The 16,849-nt window shown below is 40.3% G+C and overlaps 1 protein-coding gene across 1 annotated transcript in view; it reads right to left on the reverse strand.

The window, feature by feature from the left end:
• Positions 1–625: 625 nt before the first annotated feature.
• Positions 626–16,849, reverse strand: part of med8 (mediator complex subunit 8) — a 33,823-nt gene continuing 17,599 nt past the window's right edge. The window contains exons 5-7 of the mRNA XM_072273537.1: positions 12,060–12,147; positions 9,180–9,425; positions 626–1,258 (exon numbers count right to left, since the gene is read on the reverse strand). Coding sequence (XP_072129638.1) covers positions 1,194–1,258; positions 9,180–9,425; positions 12,060–12,147 — 399 coding nt within the window. The 3' untranslated portion in view covers positions 626–1,193. The remainder of the gene's footprint in view (positions 1,259–9,179; positions 9,426–12,059; positions 12,148–16,849) is intronic.

The following is a 16,849-nucleotide window of genomic DNA, read 5'->3' on the forward strand; positions in this document are numbered from 1 at the left end:
ATGATTTGGAAATAATAATTACTTCAACAGTGCTGTCAAAATCTCAGAATTCCCTACTGAAAACAGAAATGAGAAAATCTGCAGATGCTGGAAATAGAAATCTACAGAACTAGAAATATAAGTTTTGTTTTCAATAATAGTCATATGTCTCAGATGCTTCTCGAACCTCTTGCAGAACTAAAGTGTCTTTCACTTATGATTTTCGCAGTTTTCTTATGATTAAAACAGTCCATGAAGTTACACAAAGATGTTGTAGCAGAAGATAGTAAACCATGGAATGCATATAGTTAAAACAGTCTAGGCACTTAAATAGGCAGATACACCCAATGCGGACAAATGGGATTAATAAAAGTGTGTAAAATTGAGATTGCGCAAAGATCTTACACTGATTAGCGGATAATTTTTATAAAAATTACAAACTGCAGATAGTGGAAATCTGAAATAAAAGTAGAAAATATTTCTGTAGGAAGAGAAACAGTTAATAGTTCAAATTTGGGATTCTGTCAGAATTAAAACTAATTAGGTTGAGAAAGAATTTTATAAATTACTGGTATAGATTTTTAAGTCATTTGTCTTTGGGTAAGTGGGCACCAAAGCACAGGGAACTGTAAAAATAAAAGTTCTTTATTCAAAAACCAATGGTTACACACTTTATACAAACCATCCAGTAATGTTGGATGCATACAGTTTAAAAAGAGAATTATAAATAAGGTATATTTTTATAAGGCAGAGGGAAACAACAACTTAATGGGTATTAAATGGATTTTTAAGACAGTTTGAAAATGTGAAAATATATCACATGATGAAAAACATTAATGTATAAAACATACTTAAGTAAACCTGGTCAAATACATGTAATAGATAATTGTTGCAAAGAATATTCTTCAATTACAGTAAATCTACCTGCAGGGTATCATTTGGAATCCACAGATTTAGCGTGGACGCTCTGAATAAAAAGGAAAGTTGTACACTGAAGGTTTATTGTAAGAATCTTTCCAAAGATTCAGTAGCACTTTATATATGCGTTGTATTTAATATCAAATTTCCACCTCAAGTGGAGTGTACTATAAGTTTATAAATATACAAACATTTAAATTCAAAGGAATGTTCAAACTATCACCAAGTTAACATTCATTTCAGGTTGTTCCTTACACTAAATATGGCAATTTATGACAATATCTATGCCACAGGACTCATCGCTGATATGGATGCATTGACGCAGACTTGATGTTTGTTTTTATGGTACTTGGCATTTTACCTGGAAAAAAAGAGAAAAAAAACTGAAGGGAAACACTTCAATACTTCTAATTTAGCACGTTGAAGGTACAGGATGTGAAATCCACCACCTCTGATAATTATCCAGTATTCTTCGTAATTAATGTTATTATTTTATTTTGCTACAAAACATTAACTATGATCTCTAACAATGATAAACGCAGGGCTGAATTGAAGTCTGCGTAATAATTCAGTACTAAATTAAATTCTGCAAGAAAAGGGGAAGTTAATTAAATGGAAATACAGTACTCGAACTAATAAAGGATAAAATATACTTATTTGCCAAATAACCACAGTCTTTGCCTTTTTAAGAACACACTTACCACATTTAAACAGGCTTACTCTATATACTTAACTGCTTTCCTTGATTATTATATTCCATAAGTTTATCACATTTGTCAAAGTAAGTTCCAACATCTTCCATTTTAACTCTGTTGCAGGAAGGGCAGGACTAGCAGCTCAGTGTTCTGAGATTCTGTTGTTTTAGATGTGACAGAGTGGGAGGGATTCAAGGGTGGCATTACTAATCAGGGTGTCATGGTAGTGCTCAGTTAGGACAGACTGGAGAACTCATCTAGTGAGGTGTTATGGATGGAACTGAGAAGCAAGAAAGGTATGAACACATTAATAGGGCTATATTACAGATTACCAATCAGTCTAAGAGATTCAGAGGAACAAATTTGTAGAGAGATTGCAGACTGTTGCGAGAAACATGATTGTTACAGTAGGTGATCTTAACTTTCCACATACTGAGACTCCCATACTGTAAAAGTTTGTGTGATATTCGATCTGCTGTTAGGGAATGAGACACGGCAGGTGACAGAAGTTTGTGTAGGGGAACACTTTGCACCTAGTGATCATACTGCCATTAGTTTCAAAGTAAATATGCAAAAAGATAGGCCTGGTCCGCGGGTTGAGATTCTGAATTGGTGAAAAGCCAATTCTGATGGTATCAGAAATGATCTGGCAAGTGTGGATTGGGACAGGCAGTTTTCAGGCAAAGGTATACGTAGTAAGTGGGAAATTTAGAGAGTACAAAACTTGTATGTGCCTGTCAGAATAAAAGGTAAAGATAACAGGTGTAAGGAACCTTAGTTCTCATGAGATTTTGAGGTCCTGGTTAAGAAAAAAAAAAGGTACAAAACAGGTATAGGCAGGTAGGAACAAATGTAGCGCTTATGGAGTACAGGAAATGCAAGAGACACCTCAGAGCAAAAGGACTGCAGGGGAGAAAATTGGTCATTGGAAGATCAGCATGGTAAACCAAGTGTGGAGCCAATAGAGACAGGAAGATCTTAAATGAATTTTTTCGCAATCCCTATTCACTCAGGAGACAGGCACAGAGTCTATAAAAGTGAGGCAAAGCAGCATCAACTTCCTGGACACTGTACGGATTACAGAGGAAGAGGTGCTTGCTGTTCTGAAGCAAATTAGGGTGGATAAATTACCCTTGGACCCTACAGGAGGCAAGTACAGAAATTGCTGGGGTCCTATGAGATATTTAAATTACCCTTAGCGAGAGGTGAAGCACCAGAGGATTGGAGGCTAGACAATGTTGTTCCACTATTTAAGAAAGGCATTAAAGATAAAACAGGAAATTTAGGTCAGTGGTGGGAAAGTTATTGGAAGATATTCTAAATGACTGTATATTTAAGTTTTTGGATAGACATGGAGTGACTAACGATAGTCAGCATGGTTTCATGCATGGTAGGTCTTGTCTAAACAATCTTACAGAGTTTTTTGAGGAAGTTAGCAGAAAGTAGATGAAGGCAAGGCAGTGGATGTTGTTTACATGGACTTTGCCGAGGCATTTGACAAGATCCCACGTGGGAGGTTGGTCAAGAGGTTCAGTAGCTTGGCATTCAAGATTAGTTAGTAAATTGGATTAGACCTTGGCTTTGTGGGAGAAGCCAGAGAGTGGTAGTAGATGTTTGCGTCTCTGACTGGAGGCCTGTGATTAGTGCTGTGCTACAGGGATCGGGGCTGGGTCCATTAGTGTTGATCATCTAGATCAACGATCTGGATGATAATGTGTTTAACTGGGTCAGCAAATTTGCCGATGACACTAAGATTAGGGTGTAGTGGACAATGAGAAGGGCTATCATGGCTTGCAATGGGACCTGGACCAGGTGGAAAAATGGCCTGAAAAATGGCAAATGGAATTTAATGCGGACAACTGTGAGGTGTTGCACTCTGCGGGATCAACCAGAGTGGGTCTTACACAGTGAATGATAGGGCACTGAGGAGTGCGGCAGAACAAAGGGATCTGGGAATACAGGTCCATAATTCATTGAAAGTGGCGTCACAGATAGTTAGGGTCATAAAGAAAGCTTTTGGCACATAAGTCTTAATAAATCAAAGTACTGAGTGCAGGAGATGGAATATTTTGTTGAAGTTGTGTAAGACACTGATGAGATATAATTTGGAGTAGTGTGCGCAGTTTTGGTCACTTACCTACAGAAAAGATGTAAATAAGGGTACAGAGAAAATTTAAATGGATGTTGTCAGGTCTGGAGGACCTGAGTTATAAGGAAAGATAGAATAGGTTAGGACTTTATTCCTTGGAATGTAGAAGACTGAGAGATTTGATAGAGGAATACAAAATTATGAGAGCTATAGATAGGGTAGATGCAAGCAGGCTTCTTTCAACTGAGGTTGGGTGGGACTACAACCAAAGGTCATGGATTAATGGTGAAAGGTGAAATGTTTAAGGGAATATGAGGGGAAGCTTCTTCACTCATTAGCAGAGGACCAATCGATTCGAAAAGAGAGCTTCGCACATGTCAGTGAGAAGAGTTTAAGAAAGCAGCGTTTTGTGAGATTTGGCGCATTCATTACAGGAGCAAATAAAAGTAAAGCAGGGTCAAAGCAGAGCAGCCATTGTGTGAGGGGACCAGTTTAGGAGTGAGAACTTGAGGCTTTAGCGAGGAGGCACAGGTAAGTAGCAAGTAAGGCTTTTGTTGTTGTTGAATAGAAAGTCACTAAATTACAGCTAATTAAATAAAGGAATGATGCAGGATCAGGTGATGTGCTGTAGCTACATGATATGGGAGCTGGTGGACCCCATTGTGGTTCCTGGTGACCACATCTGCAGAAAGTTTTGGCTGCTCAAGGAACTCAGGCTCAAAGTTGATGACCTGGAATCTGAGCTTCAAACACTGTGGCACATTAGGGAGGGGGAGAGTTAACTGGATTCTTTGTTTCAGGAGGTAGTCACACCCAATAGATTAGCTGCCTCAAATTCAGTCTGTATTTAGGGAGAGGACGCGACTGTGAGCAAGGTGGGTAGTGGGATCCAAGAGACAGCGCTCGAGGAGCCTCAGCCCTTGAGCTTGTCCAATAGGTCTAAGATTTTTGCTCCTTGTGTGGATGGCAGTGGGAGCTGCAGGAAGGATGAGCAACCTAACTGTGGCAGTGAAGTCCAGGGAGCCATTCAGCAGGGGGTGGAAAGAAGAGAATCGTAGATGTAATTGGGGATAGTATAGTCAGGGGAATGGACAGAGTTCTCTGTCACAAGGATAGAATGTCCCGAAGGCTGTGTTGCCTGCCGGGTGCCTGCGTTCAGGACATCTTATCTGACCTGCAGAGGAATTTGCAGCGGCAGGGGAAAGATCCAGTTGTCATGATCCATGTGGGTACCAACGACATAAGAAGAATGAGGAACGAGGTTCTGCTGAAGGAATTTGAGCAGCTAGGGACAAAACTAAAAAGCAGAATGAAAAAGGTAGTAATCTCTGGATTACTACCTAAGCCACATGCAAATTGGCATAGGGTCAAGAAGATTAGAGAGTTAAATGTGTGGCGTAAGGATTGGTGTGGGAGAAATGGGTTTGAATTCATGGGTAATTGGCACCAGTATTGGGGAAGGAGGGAGCTGTACCAATGGGACGGGCTCCACCTGAACCGTGATGGGACCTGGATCCTAGCAAACCGCATAACTAGTGCTGTGGATAGGGCTTTAAACTAAATAGTAGCGGGGTGGGTTCAACAGATTGAAGAAGTATGGATAAAGTAAAAAAGAGAAGCGTGGATAAAGGTAAAGATAAAAAAAGAGAAAAGTAGGAATGGAATGAAGAAAAGTCACGTGCAAAGGAGTAAAAGATTACAAGATTTTAAAAGCACAATGAGTGTAAGGGCACTTTATTTGAACGCCCACAGTATTCGAAACAAGGTCAGTGAACTTGTGGCATAATTCAGTACAAAGCGGTACGATTTAGTGGCCATTACAGAGATGTGGTTGCAGGGTGGAGGATTGAGAGTTAAATATCCAAATATATCAGGTAATATGTAAGGATATACAGGAAGGTACGGGAAGTGGGGTAGTGCTCTTAATTAAAGATGAGATCAGGGCAATAGTGAGAGACGATATAAAATCTAAGGAGCAGAATGTTGAATCCATCAGGGTAGAGATTAGGAAAAGTAAAGGGAAAAAAATCGCTGGTGGGAGTTATCTATCGACCACTGAAAAATAACATTACAGTAGCACAGGCAATAAACAGAGGAATACCTGAAGTATGTAAGAATGGAACTGCAGTTATCATGGGGGACTTTAACATGCATATAGATTAGGTGAATCAAGTTGGTTGAGGCAGTCTTGAGGAGGACTTTATAGAACACATCCATGATGGCTTTCTTGAACAGCATGTTACTGAATCTACAAAGGAACTTGCCATCTTAGATCTGGTCCTGTGCAATGAGACAGGTAAGATTAGTGATCTTGTAGCTAAGGATCCTCTTGGAAAGAGTGATCACAGTATGACTGAATTTCTCATACAAACGGAGGGTGCAATAGTTCAACCTAAAACAAGTGTACTATGCCTAAACATGGAGACTCCAATGGGAGGAGGGAGGATTTGGCTAGTGTAGACTGGGAACACAGGCTATATGGTGGGACAGTTGAGGGACAGTGGAAGACTTTCAAAGAGATTTTTCACAGTGCTCAACAAAAATATGTTCCAGTTAAAAGCAAGGACAGTAAGGGTGGGGAGAGCCAGCCTTGGATAACTAAGGAAATAAAGGCGGCATCAAACTAAAAGCTTGTGCATACAAGGTTGCCAGGAGTAGTGGGAAACTAGAAGATTGGGAAAACTTTAAAAGCAACGAAGTACCACTAAGCGATCAATAAAGAAAGGAAAGCTAGATTATAAAAATAAACGTGCATAAAATATAAAAACAGATAGTAAAAGTTTTTATAATTATATAAAGTGGAAAAGGGTGGCTAAAGTGAACGTATGTCCCTTGCAGAACGAGAAAGGGGAATTGACATTGGGTAATGAGGAAATGGCCGAGGCTTTGAATGACCATTTTGTGTTGGTCTTTACGGTGGAGGACACATCTAACATGCCAAAGAGATATCATGCATGTGATGGGAGGTGAGGATCTCGATACGAAAGCTATCACTAAAGGCGTAGTGCTGAGTAAACTGTGGGCCTGAAGATAGATAAGTCCCCTGGTCCTGATGGAATGCATCCCAGGATACGGAAAGAAATGGCAGTTTTGGTGATGATTTACCAAAATTCTCCGGACTCTGGGCAGGTCCCGGCGGATTGGAAGACAGCGAGTGTCACGCCACTGTTCAAAAAAGGGTATCAAGAAGGCAAGTGGGTTGTTGGCCTTGATTGCTAGAGGGGTTGAATTGAAGACCAGGGAGGTTATGCTGCAACTGTACAGGGTACTGGTAAGGCTGCACCTGGAGTACTGCATGCATTTCTGGTCTCCTTACTTGAAGAAGGATATGCTGGGTTTGGAGGTGGTGCAGAGGAGGTTCACCAGGTTGATTCCAGAGATGAGGGGGTTAGACTATGAGGAGAGATCAAGTTGCCTGAGACTGTACTTGCTGGAATTCAGAAGAATGACAGGAGATCTTATAGAAACATATAAAATTATGAAAGGGATAGATAAAATAGAGGCAGGATAGTTGTTTCCACTGGTAGGTGAGATGAGAACTAGGGGACATAGCCTCAAGATTAGGATGGAGATGAGGAGGAACTGGTTTTCTCAGAGAGTGGTGAATCTGTGGAATTCTCTGCCCAATGAAGCAGTGGAGGCTATCTCAGTAAATATATTTAAGACAAGGTTGGATAGATTTTTGCATAGTAGGGGAATTAAGGGTTATGGGGAAAAGGCAGGTGGGTGGAGATGAGTCCATGGCCAGGTCAGTCATGATCTTACTGAATGGTAGAGCAGGCTCGAAGGGCCAGATGGCCTACTCCTGCTCCTATTTTTTATGTTCTTATGCACTCAGAGGGTCAAGAGAGTGTGGAATGAGCTGGCTGTACAAGTGGTGCATGCAAGATCGATTTGAACGTTTAAGAGAAGTTTGGATAGGTACATGGATGGTAGGGGTATGGAGGGTTATGGTGCTGGTGTAGGTCTATGAGAGTAGGCAGTTTAAATGGTTTGGCATGGACTAGATGGGACGAAGGGCCTGTTTCTGTGCTGACTCTATGACCATTGTCTTCACATTTAAACCTCTAACCCGTTTTGGAATTGCTGGGCAGAAGAAACAATCGGAATCAGGTTTATTATCACCAGCATGTGATGTGAAATTTGTTAACTTAGCAGCAGCAGTTCAATGCAATACATAATATAGATGAAAATAATAATAATAAATAAGTAAATCAATTACAGTATACGTATATTGAATAGATTTTAAATGGTGCAAAAAACAGTAATACTGAATATTAAAAAAAGTGAGGTAGTGTCCAAGAGTTCAATGTGCATTTAGGAATCGGATGGCAGAGGGGAAGAAGCTGTTCCTGAATTGCTGAGAGTGTCCCTTTAGGCTTCTACACCTTCCACCTGATGGTAACAGTGAGAAAAGGGCTTCCCTGGGTGCTGGAGGTCCTTAATAATGGATGCTGCCTTTCTGAGACTCCGCTTCCTGAAGATGTCCTTGGTACTTTGTAGGCTAGTACCCAAGATGGAGCTGCCTAGATTTACAACCCTCTGCAGCTTTTTTCCGTCCTGTGCAGTAGCCCCCCCACCCCCCAATACCAGACAGTGATGCAGCTTGTCAGAATGCTCAGCATGGTACATCTATAGAAGTTTCTGAGTGTATTTGTTGACATGCCAAATCTCTTTAAACTCTTAATGAAGTATAGCTGCTGTCTTGCCTTCTTTATAACTGGGACCAACACTACTTGAATAGTTATTACTTATTTTTGCTAAAATGTCATGGGTATTCACTCATTGGCCACTTTATTAGGTACACTTGTACATATTCTTGTTAATGCAAATATCTAATCACCAATCACGTGGCAGCATCTCAATACACACAGACATGATCAAGAGCTTCAGATTTTGTTCGACCTAAACATCCGAATAGGGAAAAAATGTGATCTAAGTGACTTTGACAGTGAAATTCCCCCAGATAGGGTTGTCTGAGTATCTCAGAAACTGCTAATCTTCTCAGATTTACACATATTACTCTAGAGATTAATGCAAAAATGAAAAAAAAATTCACTAAGCAGTGGTCCTGTGGATGAAAATGCCTTGTTAACGAGAGGTCAGAGCAGAATGGCCTGACTAGTTCAAGCTGACAGGAAGGCAACAGTAACTTAAATAATCATGCAACAGTGGTGAGCAGAAGAGCTAATAAGGTGGCCACTAAGTCTATATCACTGTAAGAACGTGCAGAGTAAAAAATGCTGAAATTAAAACAAAGCTCAAATACCATAATCACTTATTTGGTTACAAAATACTTCCAGACAATCAGGGATAATTAACTACAGTACATAGATTTTGATACGATCCAATTGAAGTTTTCAAACTGATGAATGAAAATGCTGATTTGTATTGTAAAGGGTCATATGACAGAAATAACCATGTTTTTTTGAATATATACAGTAGCTTTCCAGCAACAGAATAGCAGGGAAAACTGATCTAATGTTTGCACTTCTTACCTGGCTGACCTTGCTGTGAAGGAACTTGTCCAGGCAATCCCTGTTGGCTTGGCCCACCTTGAACTGATACCTGTGACAGACTTGGCCCTCCCTGCAGGCCACTACCTGGTACAGACTGACCTGAGGACACTGTTCCACCTTGGGACTGTGGTCTGATTGGTTTGGATAATCCTTTTCCAAATCCAATTGCTGCGACTAGAGCATTTGTATCAGCTGGATTAAAGGTTTGCTTGTTCTGTCGCAGAGCTAAAAGGAAAGAAACATTGCAAGTCCTGATTACTCTAACATTCCTCTACAACATTATAATTGACCAGATCTTGCTAGCCTGGACCTGATCCTCCTGGAAATACTTCCATGTCCCAGAGTCCAGCAGCGAGGTCTGAAGGGCAACAGGACTTCCAGTGATGCAGTGAGAAGGCTCCATCCATGACACTCAGGGAAAATTAAAGTCAAGTACATCACTAAATTCCAGACTTCAGCAATTTACTGTGCATGCTTTTAAAATTGGATACTGCAAACATGCAGAGCATTTCTTTAACTGTATCTATAAAACCTAACTACACAGAAAAAAAAGTGCTTTTGTAATAAAAAAAACTGATAAATTCATTTCCTCATATCCAAGGCATTTCTTTAGCAGTATATATAAAATTTGATTCTTTAAAGTTATTATAAAATATAAAAAATTTATTCTAGAAACCTCACCCTATCAGTAAAACAACTGATTAAAAAGTTTTAAAAGCATGCACAGTAAATTGAAGTTTGGAATTTAGTGATATACAGTCAACCTTCACTAACCCGACTACCTGAAATCCGGTTCCTTCGATAATCTGGCACTGATTTCAAATTTTCTGCGCAACTGTAATTTCAAATTTCCCGGGCAATGGTACCAATCTGCTGCGCATTGTTTTGGTTGCGCTAGATCTGTTCACGTGTTCATGTGCTCTTGTAAGCACAGACAGGCAATTCCTGCTTGTTTTCCTGCATTTATGAATATCACTGGCTCTTTTTTAGCCCCAATTATAGCCCCAGTGAGTAAAGGAAATGCACCTCGTGCTGTGAAGCAAAAACACCGCACATTATCCATTAAAGATAGGGTTGAACTCTTGAAAAAACTGGACAGTGGTGTATCGGTGAAAAGCTTGTGCGAGGGTTACAACATTGGCTCTTCGACAGTGTACAGTATAAAGAAGCAGAAAGAAAAACTGCTACTTTTTTTGCTGGTAGTGGCTCAAAGAAACATGTGCATAAGAAAAACAATGAAAGATGGAAGAAGTTAGGAACTAAATAAAGTGCTGATAACATGGTTTAATCTTCGTGTAAGTGAAGGTGTTGAACTATTTTCAATTCTTCATGGACTAGATTATGAGTGTGACTATAGTGTAGGCTGGCTTTATCGGTTCAAGCAGCGTCACGACTTACAGTTTCGTGCAGTGTGTGGTGAAAAACGTTCAGCAGACAAAGAAGCAACAGCAGAGTTTGTTGATGAGTTCGCCAAGTTAGTCTCCGATGAAAAATTAAGCCCTGAGCAGGTGTATAATGCTGATGAGACTGCTTTGTATTGGAGATGTACACCAAGAACACTAACAACAGCAGATGCAGAATCGCCAACAGGGTATAAGGCATCAAGAGATCGTGCGACTTTGCTAGCAGAGAGACTTTCTATTGACAGGCTAATTAAGTTGACAGGTGAATTGCTGAAAGAATTAGAACACAATGTTTTATAACTGAACAACAAATAATGGGTGTTTATATGCTGCAGGATAAGCTAATCAGAGACAGACCAAAATTTATGAAACAGCTTAACTTGGAAGATATGTTCAAAAGAATTGTGAGAAAAAGTGCAACAGGGGAGCTAACACTTAAAAATCCAATGCCATCAACTTCTGCTCAGCCAGATGTGCTGTCACCAACATCAACAGTTGTTGAAGAAACTGTTGTGCCAGTTTTAGCACCGGTTCCTGATGCTTCACTCATTTTTCAAGATGAAGACGTTGATGATCCTGACAACCCCACACTTGCAGACATGCAACTTTGCCTGAAGGTATATTAAACATCTCATTTTAGAAGTGGAAGTGCTCAACTTTTCTCTATAATTCCTGTACATTTACCTGTACCTTTTATTTTATCTGTGCCTGTGCAGTATATTACTTTATTAAAATTTCACGTGCTACTCATTTAATATTTCTGTTTCATTATTATCTAAGTTGTACAGATTTACATGATATTTTAAAAGTATTATGAGGTGGTTAGCTATTGCTTAGTGTGATCCTTCTGTAATTCGGCACTTTCCCTAATCTGGCACTCCTCAGGTCCCAGTGGTGCCGGATTAGTGAAGGTCGACCTATACTTGACTTTAATTTTCCCTGAGTGTCATGGATGGAGCCTTCTCGCTGCATCACTGGAAGTGCTTTTGTACAAAGCTAACTGCTGCAATTTCAGTAATTAAGAAACAGATTTTTTGCTCCTTTTCCTTATCTATGATTTGATGAAGGCAGGGCTCGTATTAGAGAAAAACTAATCAATTGCTGGCATTTAGCCCATAGGGCCATAGGTCACATACTGAGGGAATGAATTTAGGAAATTACCATACAATACATAGTTCAGGGTCTCTTCTTTTCAGTAACTAACAATAGACATGCTGGCAGATGCAACAGATTGACACATTTTCAACTATTTCACTGGCTATCTCTATTACCAATGGTGTGCAGATATAAAACATTAAAGCTTCGGCATCAAGTTGGAATTAAGGTTCAAAATTTCCAGCCGAATAATGTGATTCCTCTGCTATGTTCTCAATTATGTTTTTCTGAAATTACAAAGCATTTTTCAAATCATAAAAATGCTGTGAAACAATTATAAATTATTTTGTTTGCTGCATACCTCCACTCTCACTCTCACGCTCCTCCCGGGTGTTGTTGAGTTTGTCAAGTAGGTTGCTGCACATTTTGTTCATAGACTGGACATATTTCTGTACGATAGCAACAAATGAGCAAATTTATTTTGAAACATTACATGTTCAGTAAATAAATACGTTAATTTCATTATTATCTTGAAATGTTTCACTTAAGTTTGTGCCCTTTGTTTGCAAAAAGATACTTGCAATAAGTGGTATAGGCTGGACACCTGATTAAATGTGTGGAAATTAATGAAAATTCTGCAATGAAAGGGTGATTAAAAAAAAGAGGTTAGAGTTTCATGTAAATAAATAGAAGTGGTTGTGGGCCATTCAGCCACTTGTGCCTGCATCACCATTTAATAAGATCATATTCTACTTCAGTTTATATTTTTCTCCTGCACTGACCCAATATTACCTGTCTTATTAACAAAAGTTCTATTGATCTCTGTCAAACCTTCATTGCTTTCTTGGGTAGAGATTTCCGAACGCTAACCACCCTCTGCCTGAAGAAATTTCTTCTCATCCTCAGTCCCGAATGGTCCATCTGGATATTGCAGCTAAGGGAAGACTTACCTACATCTGTGCTGTCAAGCGTTTTCAATGTGATCACCTTTTTCTTCTACTAGCTAGAGAATTTAGAATCAGTCTGGTCTGCCTAAACCAGAGAGGGTTCACTGGATAATTCACCCTACCACCAATTTTAGGAATAAATTTGGGGAATCTTAGTTGTACTTACTCTATCAGTTTACACAAGGAACCAGGCCTCTATAAAATAATACAGATGTGGTCTCACTAGGGAAACATTTAATTGCAATAAAATACAGTGCCTTTAAAAATTGTTCAGCCCCCAACCCTTTGTTTACGTACATGTATTACAACCAGGGCTTTTGATCAAATTAACTGAGAATTTTCACTTGTGAATCACATGCTCCTTTTTTCACAGTGGAGCCCAGAAGAAACCCCCAGAAAATTGTAAAGTATGAAAAACTGAAATTTCAGCACTTCAAAAATATTTACCAGTCCTGTTCAACACTTAGTTGAACCACCTCTTGCAGCTATTATGGCCAGAAGTCTTTTTGTTTAAGCTTCTATTAGCTTTGCACGACATGATGGATTTGCCCATTCCTCCTTGCAAAATTGCTCACGCTTTGCCAGGTTAGTTGGGGAGCAGCAGAGGACAGCAATCTTGAGGTCTTGCCAAACATGTCAGGACTCTAACTGGGCCACCCAAGGGCATAAATTTTCTTCATTTGAAGCCACTCCATGGTTGCTTTAGCAGTGTGTTTTGGGTTGTTGTCCTTCTGAAAGACCAACTTCCACCCCAGTTTAAGCTTTCTGGCAGAGGCTAGCAGGTTTTAATCCACGATCTTTATGTAGTTGGCAGCATTGATCTTCCCATCAACCCTGAACAGATTTCCAATCCCTGCTGCTGAAAAGCATCCCCATAGCTTGATGCTACTTGTACCATACTTAACAGTAGGGATGGTGCTACCTGGCTGCTGCGCAGTATTAGATTTATGCCATTTGTACTGCTAGTGTAGAGGCCAGAAAGCTTCACTTCAGTCTCATCCAACCACAAGACCTTCTTCCACATCTTTACAGTATCTTCTAAGTGACTCTTTGCAAAGTTTTTACAGGCAAGGGTATGCTTTTTTTTAAAAAAGTGATATGTGTGGTAATTGATGTCCTTGAGTGGCCCAGTCAGAGTCCTGATCTTAATGCAATTGAATACCTCTGGCACGACCTCAAGATTGCTGTCCACTGCTGCTCCCCAACTAACCTGGTACAGCTTGACCAATTTTGCAAGGAGGAATAGGCAATTCTTACTTCATCACGTTGTACAAAGGGTATAGAGACTTCTCGATAGAAACTGTAACCTGTAATAGCTGTGCGAGGTGGTTCACCAAGTACTGAGCAAAAGGGGATGAATACTTTTGAAGCTAAGCCGGCCGGTGGTGTAGTGGCATCCGCACTGGACTTTGAGGCGAGTGGTACCAGGTTCAAATCCAAATGGCTCCTTACACACTTTCTATCTGTGCTGGGTTGAGTGTCGAGCTAGCAATTGGCCTCATAAAAAACAGGCGAATGCTGAAGAAATGGCAAGGTTGGGGCCTGATGCACCATGAGGTGCGGAGAGGAACAACAACTTTTGAAGTGCTGACATTTCAATTTTTGAATTTTTAGCTTTTCATGCTTTACAGTTTTCCCTGTTTTTTGGGGTCCATTGTGAAAAAAGGAGCACATGACACACAAATAAAAATTCTCAGTTAAATTGATCCCTGGTTGCAATACTCATTTATGTCAACAAAGGGTTGGGGCTGAATACTTTTACAAGGCACTGTATCTTTACTTTTGTGACAATACAACTAAAGTGAACGAGGGAGTACTAGCTTAGTTACACAGAAAGTGCTCATCATCATCATCAGTTGCCATGCCCAGTTTGAGCTTTGACTGCCATGGCCCACACACTCCTGTTTCAGGTCAAGTGGATCAATTCATTTCCAGTTCTCTGGCTGCTGCCTCCATCATCATTTGTCTTTGCCTTCCTCTTGCTTTCTTCCGTTCCATCTTTCCCATAATTACCGTGCATTCTAACTCCTCTTTCCTAATCACATGTCCAAGGAAGTTGCGTCGCCTTTTCATGATCTCATACATTATTTCTCTTTTTGTGCTTGCTCTGTTCATGATATCCTCGTTAAGATATTCATTTCGTCCATGATATTCTTTGCATCCTCCTCAAAAACCACATCTTTGCTGCTTCAATTCATTTCCTCATGTTATTAGATATTGTCCAACATTCTGAGCCATATAACATAACTGGATAAATGTAACGTTTCAGTGCTCTAAGGCGAGTTGTCATGCTTAGTTTAGTGTTGGTCAGTATATTTTTCATTCTCCTAAAGGTGTCTTTTGCCATCTCTATTCTTCTTTTGGGCAGCAGAAAGTGCTACTGGAGGAATTAATGGGACTGAAAGCCAACATGCCCGCAGGAACTGAGGACTTGCCTTCTACAGTTTTAAATGTGGTGCTGTCTTCCAAAATTCTAAGTATTCAGGTAGTCTTTACAGATTTGAAGATAGTAAGTGTAATCCGACTATTCATTTGGTTTCCAAATGACTTGCTGAACCTGCTTATTTCTTTCAGTGATACATGTTCAAGGAAACTCAGGTTGTTGCAAACACTAACAGCTTTAAAACTCCCATTTGAAAAAAATCCACTGTTCCATCTTGTTTTACCAAAATGTGAGAGCGTACACTTTCCTGCAATGCATCCCATCTGCCATGTCATTGCTTACTCAGTTTTGGCCAGCAGCAAACTTGGATATATTACACTTGGCCTTTCACCTAACTGCTTGAGAACAAAAGGGATCCAGCACTGATGCCCTGTGGCATCTACTAGTCACACCCTCCTAACCCAAAAATGACCTGTTTATTTCTCCTTTGTTTTCTGTCTGTTAATTGATCCTCAATCCATGCTACTATATTACCTCAAATCTTATGTACTCCAATTATGTTTAATAACTTTAGAACATAGAACATAGAAACATAGAAAACCTACAGCACAATGCAGGCCCTTAGCCCACAAAGTTGTGCCGAACATGTCCCTACCTTAGAAATTACTAGGCTTACCCACAGCCTTCTATTTTTCTAAGCTCCATGTACCTATCCAGGGGTCTCTTAAAAGACCCTGTCGTATCCGCCTCCACCACAATTGCCGGCAGCTCATTCCACGCACTCACCACTCTCTGCGTAAAAAACTTACCCCTGACATCTTCTCTGTACCTACTCCCCAGCACCTGAAACCTGTGTCCTCTTGTGGCAACCATTTCAGCCCTGGGAAAAAGCCTCTGACTATCCACACAATCACACTTTATGTGAGAACTTGTCAAAGGTCTGAAAATCCAATTAAATTATACCCAATGGTTTGCTAGTTCTGTTAGTTACAACTCAATAATCTGCCATATCCTGCTGTTCGCTGACAACCTTACTCACTATTTACCACTTTACCAGTTTTTGTGTTGAATACAAACATACCAATGTGCCCAGCTCCATTTTTGTCTGAATCATTTATATATATCAGGCCCCAGCAACAATCCCTGCAGAATACCACTGGGCACAAACCCCCAGTGAGAAAAAAAACCCTCTCCTCAGTCAGCAATCGTCTCTGATCTGGGCCGACATTTACGTGTCAGGCGGCACCTAATTAATTAGCATGTTTATTTCGGCTTTTTTCTTAAAGATGCGCTGGGTGCGTTCTGGCTACCGCTGTACCGCTGCATTCTTCGTGGCCCGGAGGTCAGGGACCACTGAATTATAAGTCACTTATAGGTCAATAGCATCATAACATTAAAAGTAATGTTTGGACATTAAACACACAGTGCATATTTTCCCCGTATGAACATATAAAATCACTGCAACACACCAATATCGCTGAATCAGTGGGAGCCCTGGGCTTATTTTCCTGCAACAAGACGGTCCCATCGAGGGGTGATGGGAGACAGCGAGACTCGAAGGGGGTTCCTTATGTCCAGTCTATTCTGCATTTTAGTTTTCGTTGCATTCATTGCAGAAAACTCTGCATCACCAGATTGATTCCTGGGATGGCAGGACTTTCATATGATGAAAGACTGGATCGACTAGGCTTATACTCGCTGGAATTTAGAAGATTGAGGGGGGATCTTATTGAAACGTATAAAATCCTAAAGGGATTGGACAGGCTAGATGCAGGAAGATTGTTCCTGATGTTGGGGAAGTCCAGAACGAGGGGTCACAGT

This window comes from Mobula birostris, chromosome 12 (genome assembly GCF_030028105.1).
Source record: "Mobula birostris isolate sMobBir1 chromosome 12, sMobBir1.hap1, whole genome shotgun sequence".
NCBI classification, from domain to species: domain Eukaryota; kingdom Metazoa; phylum Chordata; class Chondrichthyes; order Myliobatiformes; family Myliobatidae; genus Mobula; species Mobula birostris.